Genomic DNA, 12,000 nt, shown 5'->3' on the forward strand with positions numbered 1-12,000 from the left:
ATAAGGACGGATTCCCAGGGAGCTGGAACACTTTTCTTTTCAATAAAGAATGTCTAAGAAATTATTAGTCTTCCTTGCTTGAGGTATTATGCTTATTTAGTGCTCAAGACTGCAAGCGCTATATCATCTCTTTGTGCATGCAAGACCTATTTATAAAGCAGCTTAACAAACACTAATTTTGTGTTAAATGATTGTCTATCCCGATTTAAGAGGTATGGGTAGTACAGAAGATCCAAAATCCAAAATCTTTCATTTCAGGGCTGCATACAGGCCAATGGAAGACTACAAAGGCTGTGTTAAAGTTCTTCAACTTTAATTTAGTAAACAATCAAGCAAGGCAATTTTATTAGGGTTGACAGTAATGAATGTGTTTAGAATTTATAATCATTAAATCAAACTTTACTATTATTTTTCAGTGATTAAAAATGCTGAACAACAATTTGGTTGAATAAAAAACATTTTCTTAAACTGCCATTAGGAATGCAGGTGTGGAGACATTTTGTACAAGTTAATCAAGTTGAAAACTTGAAGTTTCGAGCAAGTCTTATGTTGGTGTGACAAGAAAAATCAGTCAAAACTAGCCGCACACATTTTGAACAAGCTTTGCAGGCTGTCAAGTGATATTTCATTTTAGTATATTTCGTGGACCAATGACAAATGGACAGCAGTCCGTAAATGGCCCCTGTGCCGCAGTTTGGATAGCGTGGTTGTAGAGTCAATATCATTATATTGTAAGCCACGTGATGCGGGTAATGCTAACAACAGTTAAAAGTAATGACAGCATAATAGGCAGATGGCTCAAGTAGGAAACTCTTCTGGTTATATAATAATCCATGTGGTTAAAGATGATCAATATAGATTACATAAAAGACATAATTGCCAATACTCAAATTGGACCAGAGCTCAACAATTGGAAAGCAGCCTTCTTCTAAAGTAAAAGATTCTGTGTTAGGTTATAATACACAATTAGCTGTGATTTCAAAATGAAAACTGTTTTGTATACTAATTCAGTTTTGCTCCCTCTCAGCCAACATTTTCTAACAACTGCCGAGCCACGACTATTTTATGCATAAGAGAGCATTTCAAGTTGCGTCATTTAAGACAGCACAAATTGACTCGTAAATACATAAACATTAAAATGACCCAAACTACATATAATACAAAAGTAAACAACAATAAATGTCAACTGAATGTCGAATCTGATTTCCAGCATATGGTAATGGGTTCACAGTACTGTGTTTGTTATTACATAATTTCTGCTCATATCCCAATCATTTGAACTAATTAGCTGCTACTCGTAGAGGACTGGAATGATGCATGCACTTCAACTAAGGGGGATCACCCACTGAAAATGCAAAGTCAATATTATACAGGGTTAAGCTGATATGGAAGAAAAAAAATGGACATTGACTGTCTTCAAAGACAATTAACACATTTTCTGAACTTGTGAGTGCTAAATAGAATAAATATAATCTTGTACATGCAGCAGAAGGCAGGAGCAAGCTGTTGTGTTAACCGGTGATTTGAGATTGATTATGAAAAAGAAATGGACTCACTTGAAGGCAAGTCTTTAGACAGACTGTGGGGACAGACAATAACATTAATCAGATTTTGTCTAACGGAGTACCAGTTCCGATTAGTTAGCTCACATTTGGTTTGGTTCAGGGGCATAGGGAAATTTTTTTCTGTAGCGTGGCCACGATGACAGAACACTTCAGTGAGGGGTCGTTAATGGCGGATGTGTGTGTGCATCGTTCTTAATCATGCCACGTATAGTAAAGGTTTCATGGAACAAATAATGCATTTATTGTGTCGCAGGCGTTTCGGCTTTTAATTTGTTTTGCGAATAGAAGATCTGAAATTTGCTAAATTGTGAACATATAATGCAAAAGTGGCAGAAAGCTGGATGGGTGGTTTAAAAGACATTTGGAACTCTTCTAGTGCCGAGAGTTATCGGAAAAGCAAACCTCTAAAGGCCCAGTATACTTTGTATTTTCACCCAAGGCCGACAAAATACTGTGTGTCTATGAAAATATGGGTAGTATCATATGAAAATTGATTTCCATTCCTTACTTTGAATTGCATGTAGGTAATATCTGTGTTGTAAGTGTGGACACACTGCCATAAAACGATCATACTTATCACTACAGTGCTCAATTGGCTTATATTAGGTAAGCATTAGTCGAGGGTGTCAGCTACCCTCCATAACAAAACGTATTTGACGAGAATTTTATCCATTATTCTTATTACTAGTTTAAAAGACAAGAATTCTCATCCATGGTAGTGAAGGAGTTAAATTAGGTGCTAACACCAGCGCTACCAGCTACAATTTACATCAGTTGAAGCATTCTGTCCAAGAGCAGTCAATAACCATGCAAAGTTTGCTGTGTCACTGCGGTGTCACTGCAGAGCTGATGCCCTCCACTGGCGTTGTTAAGGGCAATGCTCAAATCCGCTCTCTCTCGCTCTCGCACGCAGCAGTGACAACGCATAACTGGAGAAACATGATGCGACGCACATACACTGTCAACATTGAACCTAAAACCTAAAACGAATTCTTCACAGAGGTTGAGAACAATGTGCATATGCTACCTGTGCCGTTGTTTTATACGATTTCACAACATGGCCAAAATCCCTAGCGAGGGTAGCCAAGCCTAGACTTCTTCGTATTTATCTCCAGCTTCGTTTCCATACTGATCATCTTCTTCTACCTTTAACATCACTAGCAACCTTGGGACCCACGGCTAACCAATTGAATTTGGAATTAAGCACTAAAATGCATAAAAAATACAAGATTGTAAGCACACACACGAGATCAAGAATTTAGCATGTCGGCATCTTAGTGACACCGTGACCCCGACCAATAGCAGGCCAGCATCTTAGTGACGCGTTGCAGCACGGGCAGTTTGACGCAAACAGAAAATAAGAGCAATTACCTAAAAACGCCTGAAGAGGGAGGCAAAACAACATAAACAAAAAAACTTGAAACGTGAAAAAAAAAACAAGCCAGGGACGCCGTGACGCGGATGTCCACTGTACATTGTTGAATCTACTCTGTTTCACTTAAAATATGTAAAATAAAAATAATACTATATCTTATTCATCCAGTGGTTCTTCATTTATGTACAAATATTTAGATTGCCTGCAAAGCTCGTCTAGGGTTTTACAAAGGCAACATTTGGACACAGAAATTGTATTATTTTAATTTCCATTACATTAAAAGGATATTCCAGCTATAAGGATCCAGTGTAATTCCCACAGAGCTGTTTCATGGTAACAGCTTTGCCAATCCACCACGACATGTTGTGTAAGTTTGCCAAACATAAAAATACTTAGTTTCACAAAGTGTGTCACCATTGATGACACTCCCCAACACAAAACAAGGAAACACAATTCCAATGTCTTTTATGGTTATGTAGCTCTTTTTACAGGGGCCTAACCTAAAGGCTTTAACCCAGTAAACGTGATGAAATACTTCCTGAAAGACCATTAGAGCCTCGCTAGCTTGTGGTGAGACTCAAAAGGACACATCAAGTCGCAAACACTTCAAAAGAACACTGCGCATGTTCAGCTTCTGCATGGCACATCGTAAAGCCACAGATCTAACAAAATATACCGCTGGCAGTCAGTTCTCATGTTCCTGGAAACCCGGGGGTAGCCTGAAAAATAATCAAGCAGCTGCCCATGTTGCAGCACCATGACCGCAGCAGATGATCAGGCAGTCATCATCAGTTAATGCCTGGCACCATCTGAGTAGATGTTGTGTAATGATGGCGCAGGCAAGAGGCATGTCTGTAAAATGGCAATGAAATGCAAATCTCTATTCATGGAGCTCATTTGCTTCAACAAAAATACAGACATATGTACATATTTTGTGTGGTTTTGAAATGTGCGGCCCAATGTGGTCATCAGTAGCGCTAACACAAAATCACAGCCCAATCTATTGTTTATATTGCCCATCTCTCTATTTCAGTATGTACGGGATATTGCCAATACTATGTTCATTACAGTTCATTTTTTTTCAAACAATATACTACGAACTTTACCAGGGTTAAGTCTTTTGGCTGATATGTACACATATTAAAAGTGATTGACTGTTTTATTAAATAAAAAATACATCAAAAACACAATGCCATGCTGATCTTTTTTTCTCTCATTCATTTTTACCATTTAAAATATGCTGAAATTAATATAAAATTGTCTGAAAATGAACTCTATTCTTTATTCTCATGGCTTGTGTTGTACCAGCTTTTGTTACGACTACGTGCTATGCTAATAAAGAGCACTTCGTCTTAGTCCAGAGTATCATTGTACATCAAGTAGCAAGGAAGAGTGAAAGATATAACAAAAAGTAGTGAAGGAGCCGAGGTTCCCATCATGCATTGTGTGACAAACTACGGGTAACATTAAGGCTCAAAATACACCAGAGGTACGTAAAAGTAATTTTGAGACCCTCCTTCACCATATTTTAAAAAAGAAAAATAATAATCTAAATTAGTGGCTGAGATGGATTGTCTGGATTCTGTAAACACGTATAAATACGTCTTTGGGATTGAATGAGTTAATTGCAATCTAGCACAATACCTGTTACTGCCAATTTGCACTCACTGAAAAACGTGTAGGCGTTTATTAGTTAAATTTTAATTGAAATGTTCCTTAGCTATATTCTTTTCATTTTGATCTCATAAACTCAAGCAGTTGATTTTAAGAAACGGAAGACTTAATCACTCCGACCTTGATGTTAACAGGGAAACACAAATATTGCTTAATCATTAAACAACTAAAAACATGTTCCTTTTTTTAAGTCTAAGACGGATTTCGTAAGATGTAGACAAAGTTTTCAAGGTCGACAACCATCAGCGTTCTGCAGGTTGTGCTGAGGCCATTCAAATGAACGAAACCTGCCAAATCGCTGAAAATACAAAGCGTACGCAATTTTGCATGAAAAAACCCGACTCCATCTTGTCCTCAAGTGGCTCTCGTAAATCGACAGAGTAGGAATAATTAAAGGACAATCTGCTCACCGTCTGAAACAGTGTGCCAACTTCTCTATTTGTCCATCTCGTTTTACAACCCTCCTGAGCTTGTTGATGCCGGCCACCTCCGAAACAGAGCGGGATCTGTTCAAGACGGATTTAAACAGCCTGGAAGTTCAAGACCTCAGGGACCTCCGATTTCTACATAGGGGCGCCTCTCAGTTCGCCTGCCAGGCAACAGCGTTTGTTTGTCTTGCGTGCAATTACAAGCGCCCGACAGAGGCCACGGAGCGCCGCGGAGGTTGGGGGCGGGGGTTTGACAGACGCCCAGCCTCGAATGCGACTCAATTGCAACTCTGTGCAAACGGCACAAACGGGCCACTGAGAGCGAGCGTGAAGAAGTCACATGTCTCGAGCACCCACCCGAACAGGTAACGTGTTCTCTTGCCCATGTCCCGAGAATAGTTTTATGCGGATAGGATTTTTTTTTTTTTTTAATTAACATAATTAATTCAATCACACAGTATATTCGTTTAACTGGGCTGGGTAATATGGTCAAAAAATAAAATCTAAATTTTTTTCAAGCATTCTCAAAGATTACGATTATAATGGAAGAATCCAAAATAGCATTTTTTAATGTTTTTTTTTTTTAAATCCTATGGAGAAATGTTAATGCAAAAATAAAGAATACCGTTTTAAAATCACTTTTTACGAACACATTTACAGCTAGTGCTTAACTTCAATGGGTAGCCCATTTATTTTGCCATTTTTACCATTTAAATTTACCACTTTAAAAGTGAATATTTTATTTGATAACTAAGTTGTTTTTCATGTACGATTAATACCTTCAACAACACGTTCTTCACTACCTGTCAATTGAAATTGACATCATCTGAGCTCAAGGCTGAGGTAATGACCAATAATCGCTCATCTGTTAGTCATGTGACTTTCATAAGCTGTACTGCGATTGATTGGTCGTTACGTGCCTTCTGCACTTGATGCCTTTTGCAGTTGACAGCATGTGGGGAAAATTTTGTTTTGAAAGGTATTAGTTGTACGAGAAAACATATGTATTTATCAAAATAACTCAATCCATCCCAAAGACGTAATGTTACGTTTTTAGGAGTCGTGGCATTCAATCCCGTGTTCATTCGATTCAAATATTGATGTATCTCTCAAATTAATTTGATTTATTGCCCAGTCCTAATTCAAGTGAACCTCAAATGCGAATTTTCTGCACATCCGCCTAGTAGCAAATTCCACTCAATAAAAGGCCTCACATGAATGTAAATGCAGCACAACTTCCGAGTCATCTGGCGGAGACTTAAATATTCACAACTCAACGACCCATTTTTGACGGTTCACTGGCACCATTCAGCCTAAGAATGCACCAATGAGAGCAAAGTCCTCGCTCCTCTTGTGACCAACTTCTTGAGGAACTTTGGCAAAACTGAAGGTTATCAAAGGGTTTCAAATATTTGACACTTTTGGAGATTATCTCACCAACACATTCTTGAAGGACTTGAGTCAAGATTTTTGATACAGAAGGTACATTGTAATATGCTATAAAGAAATCCATACCCACAACTCAAGCCGTACAATAAAAGTCCTTTGTTTCACAGGAATCCCTAAGAAGGAAAAAAATATCAGCTTGTAAAAACAGAGCTCCTCTGGGACGCCAAGTGAAGTGAATCTGGGCAATATAGACTCACAAAATTTGCTAATGGCTACCATCTGTTTTTAAGTAACTCTTGATGGCATTTTATAGAATTACCAGAATAATACATAATCAAATAACCTACTGTTCTCATTTATCTTCCCAGAACTGCTTCCAGATAATATTTCTCAGCAGTTGTGATCAATTTTTGACCTGAAGTAGAAAAAAAGATGCCTAATTCATCCCAATGTTGGTTGACTGACAATGTGTTAATACTGAAATACGGAATGGAGTACTGGCTTTACATGCAATCATATCCAGTTAAAGGTAAAATTATTGTCAAAATTTGGCCTTTTGAAACATTCAGAATAACTCTCCATTTAGCAAAGAGTTGTGTGTTAATGTGTGTAGGTTTCCTCTTCGCTCTTAAAGTATGGCTTTATAATGGGTCTGACTTTCTCTGTTTATGCCACAAAGTAGTCAACATGATCAAGTTAGGCTCGCTAAGTGGCCACGAAAGTGGCTTTTATTTTTCCATATGGCGAATGTTTTCGCCCGAGGTGTAAACAGCGTAATTTAGGCACATATTAAAATTAATTCCATACTGAAAAGACTCAAGAGAGCATGCGCAGAACACGAAAAGGAGGTAACCTGAATACGTTAACATCACCACATTTTGGATTAGAAAAGGGGTAGTCCTGGTCTTTTTCCAGTTTTTATAAAAGCAGAATATGAACTAATTTGGTTTACTTCATATCAAAACCTGAAAAATGACATTATTCAAGTTTTAAGATTGTTCATAGACTGCATGTAATGCAGTCACTGACATTAAATCCTGTTAATCAAAAGGTTATAATCATATAATTACTGTCATTGTCACTTTTACTTGGTATTAAGATTGAGAATTATTGAAAAAAAGTAATGGCAACCAATACTCAAAAGGAAGGGGGTCCCTGAGAACGAGGTGAAACGAGAGGCCCAGAAAATTTGTTCTTTCCTTCCATGAGCGGCATATCTTTGCTACGATCAGGGCCATGCATATGTTGAGAAATAATCAAAATATACTGTTTTTCTCTATGTGATACCACTCCAAAAAAAAAAACCATGTCCGATAATTTATCCAACACAAATTCAACTCCTCTGATCAGAAACCATCATTTTATTTTCAGAATTCTGAAGCGCATTGTACATGGGTTGAAGTGGCCATTCCAATTGCCAAACAGACTCAAATGTAACGATGCTATCGGTCTGAATGAAGGCACACAATGCTTCTCTCGGGAGCACAACACAGAACAAAAATTCACCATCATCTGCAAGCTGTCACGTTGTTTCTATTAATCTTTTAACGAAGCGTTATATCACGTGCCACATTTAAAGCCCAAAAGATCATCTGTGATGTAATCAGCCCGTACAAAATATACTTTAAATAGAGAAAGCAGCCAGATGACCAAACAATTAATTTGGTGACCTTGCACAAGGCTGTAAAAGTGACTGATTGGTCATCTTCAATGGATCAATGGAAGCGCTCCTTTAGTTAAAGTGTTTGAGGTGCAGTGTGTTATAGGCGCTTCACGTCAACCATGAGAGGAACAGTGAAGCGTGGGATCCTTTGCACACAGCAGTACTTAAATACACAAACACCACAGCTGGTAAACAGAAATTGACTCATTAAAATGTTTAAGTAGGGGAGCTTGCCTAAACTAAGACATTCTTGTCACATGATCAGCGTTTAAATGCACACAGCATTGAGAAAAATGGATGGTTTTTGTGCATCATGATGCATATGTAGACAATTGTGAATGCCTTCATACATTTCAATAAGTAATTTAATAAAGTGAAACGAAAGAGATTCAGCTCATACTCGGGTTTTAAAACCCCAAAATGACAACTGAGTTACCCTTTTTCTAACTCCAATATATGGTCATGTAAACACATTAGGCTTATCTCCTTTGAATGGGTCATTGGTTTGTATTCTGTGCATGCGCTAACCTCAGGGTACCTGTCTTTTCAATACAAAAGTACTTAAAATATGCACAACAATGGCATTTGTTTGCTAAAGCGAGAGGAGGAAGTGAAAAAAGCCACAGCGTGACATTGCTACTTGCTAGGGAATTCATTGAAAAATGTTTGGTAGGGTAAACAAATAGGGTGAAATTCAGAGCCACAATCTTGGAGCGAGGAGGAAAATTATTACTTTATTACTGTGGGGAGTGACACGATATCGTGTATTTTATTAACAGTAACGAGTAGGGGTGGTAATCTTTCACTACCTCATGATTCAATTACGATTTTCGAGTCTACGATTCAATTCAGAATGGATTTTCGATTCAAAGCGATTTTCGGTCCAAAAAAAATCAATTTGTTTGAATTAAACATGGTATCTGCTTCAATCTACAGATGTCATACTACATCAGGCTTCAGACACAATAACAAAAGGAGACTGTCATTTAAAAAAAAAATATGATTGCATATAAACTTAGCCAATCAAGGCTGTAGTGAGCAATGTGGTGAATGAATATCCTTGATTTGGAATTGTCTTTCCTGATGCTCTCAATATTAAACCAGTGCCTGCATTTCATAGACTACAGAAAAAAAAAAAAAAAAACTATTTGCGGAAGACATTGTTCAATACGTGCATTCAAATTCAAACCTCAAATTCAAAACTGAACGGACCCCACAGTTGTCACTGTTGTTAAATCCCGTAGTTTCCAAAAGGATGTTAAAAAATGCACAATGCAACGTCATCTTTGACGGAATTTTCAGGTAGGCAAATAAGCACCACATCATGATGATCCAAGACCTGAACATGACAGAGGTCACCTGGAGTGTGCTTCTGGGATGCTGACGCAGAATCTAGAGCAACAGATTCAGACGCAACAGCATGCTGATAGAACACAAAGCTGGGCTGATACAACATAAGCCTTCACCCAGATGGTCATTTCACACTCCGCTTTGGCTGATCACGCTGGGAAACCAACAGATGCACCTAGCCAAAACTGACCTGGCTTATTTTGAAACCTGCAGACATGTATTTTACGTTTTTTAACTTGACATTGTTACACCTATCGTAATAGTGTTAATATGCTACGGTAACTATAGTACTAGCTCAATGCTAACATACGATGCAAAAACATCACAACAGGATTTACAAATACCATCAATGTCAAAGTATAAAGTATGTAAAGAAAGCTATGACAATACCCACTTTTATCCTTAATATGCTGCAAAGAAAAACAACTAGTTACATTATTGCAACTTAGCTGCAACGTCATCTTTGTGGCTTTACATCAAACCTACAAATGTTCTCTGCCACCTTGGCAAGAAAAAGCAACTGACCCCTCCAAAAAATGTTCATTATTGTCTGTTATTTGAAACCACATTTAAACCAAAAACATGCCACCAACTATCATATCAACACTTGACTATCATAAACATTTCTAACCCTTAAAATAAAGACACAAGAGCATGTACATGCAAGCAAACTTCCACATGCAACCCAGACTAAATCTTGTGCCTTTCCGACATAAAGCTTGTCTCTTGATTTAGACGTATCACTTCAACCTAGTTCCTTGAAACTTACTACTTTCCAACATACAATAAATTGGCATTTGGCAGCTTCTTGTGGTCTAATAAGACATTTAAGACGGAACAAAAACAGTGCATAGGCACAGGGTTAACAATAGTTCAGTGACGGAAACATGCAAAGCTCAACACGATCACGCCGCGTCAAAGGTTTCTATTTACATTATTACCATGCATAACCATTGATTACTCGGATTAGTTTACTCCAAAACTAGCAGGGTGGGTTAACTTGCACGGTTTCCCACAAACAAGGTGGGGGGGTCGTGCACCGCCTGCAGCAAATACAAATAAAGCTGAAAGCCCCCTCCGCCCTGAATGATTTTCGGTCGTGGTGAGGGAATTCTCACGCCACCACGACCGGAACCAATTGTTTTTATAATTAATGATTTCACTCGTGCTCATATTCTACAAGATGGATCTGCAATGCGTAGCCAGCACCAAGCTTGATCATGACAGCATTATATATATATATATATATATATATATATATATATATATATATATATATATATATATATATATATATATATATATATATATATATTAATATACGATGTTGAATTTACATTTAAACCACAGTTACTGCGTATTGTGTAATTGCACTGAAATCGGTAAACAAATGCGGATTAAAAAAATTGAGCTCATTATTTATTTATAAAACGCCGCGTTGCAGTCGAACGCTAAAAATAGATGGCGACAAGGGTCTTTCCGTTGCCTTCATTAAAATTTAAAGCAAAAAAAATCAGCCCGGGATGTGTATTTAAAAAAAAAAAGACAGAAGCGGTGGATTAGGTGTGGAAGAAAGGCCGAGGACGTGTGCGTCGGATCCCACATCGCCGTATGCACTTGCCGCGACTCGGTTAGGCAGCTGAGCAGGTTCCTCCTCCGCACGCATCCCTCCTTGCCGTAACCTTCAGCGGCTAAACTACGAGCCTATCGGCTCGAGACCACCGTCGGTTATTACCACCGTGATAAAGCCCCGTCCATTGTGAGCCAAAGAGAGAAATCCCAGCTCGGTTACCTTTAGCCGCATCCAGCGCGCACACCAGCGCCAGGACCAGCACGACGGCGGATGCGAAGAGTTTATTCCTTCGGAAGCGCATCCCGACTTGGAGTTGAGCCGTGACAAACTTGAACGCGCACGCCCTTCTTCTTCTCCTCGCGCTTCTCTCGTCAGTCGGGCGGAGGGTTTATCTAAAGAGAAAAAGAAAAAAAAAAGCAGTGGATGGATCCGCGGTGTTGACGGTAGCTCTAAGATGGCCGTCTGCAATCCCTTCAATCGCCGCTTCTCTCGCAGGTTTGCACTTTGGTGCGTTCAAAGACGAATGGAATCTGTGGGAGATTAAAGCTTTGACTATTTTGGCAGTGGGGGAAACGATCCACGTAACAACTCCCTTACAGCAAGAGTGAACAATTAATTCTTCCCCAGGGGCGAAATGAGAAGCGTAAATATATTAGAAATCTTTTTCTGGGTATTAATTATACTTCTACGTTTTAATAAGTACATCAATGTCTTACATGTATGGCAGAGAGCATCCAGTGATTGTTTTAATTTAAGACGATTGTATTACAGAAAAAAAATGTTGATCACACTTACCAGGTGTGTGACATTCTTTGGCTAAAAAAAACTATGAGAATGATGTGGAATAAAATGACGCAAAAATGTTCTGCACAAAGGTTGAAACATAAAACACATAATCACTCATATTTATGAGCCTAGTGAAAAGTTAAATATACTGTAATTATTGTATGGTTTGTTATATGACTCACTGATGAATCCTAAAC

General features: G+C 38.4%; 1 protein-coding gene across 4 annotated transcripts in view; it reads right to left on the reverse strand.

The window, feature by feature from the left end:
• clstn1 (calsyntenin 1) overlaps positions 1-11,488 on the reverse strand; it is a 30,080-nt gene extending 18,592 nt beyond the window's left edge. For all 4 annotated transcript variants that reach the window (XM_088402861.1, XM_088402845.1, XM_088402854.1 and 1 more), the window contains exon 1: positions 11,237-11,488. In XM_088402861.1, the coding sequence (XP_088258987.1) occupies positions 11,237-11,318 (82 nt within the window). In that variant the 5' untranslated portion in view covers positions 11,319-11,488. The remainder of the gene's footprint in view (positions 1-11,236) is intronic.
• Positions 11,489-12,000: the final 512 nt, after the last annotated feature.

The sequence above is a fragment of the Hippichthys cyanospilos genome, chromosome 2, assembly GCF_059441005.1.
Source record: "Hippichthys cyanospilos isolate Australia breed blue-spotted pipefish chromosome 2, RoL_Hcya_1.0, whole genome shotgun sequence".
Taxonomy (NCBI): domain Eukaryota; kingdom Metazoa; phylum Chordata; class Actinopteri; order Syngnathiformes; family Syngnathidae; genus Hippichthys; species Hippichthys cyanospilos.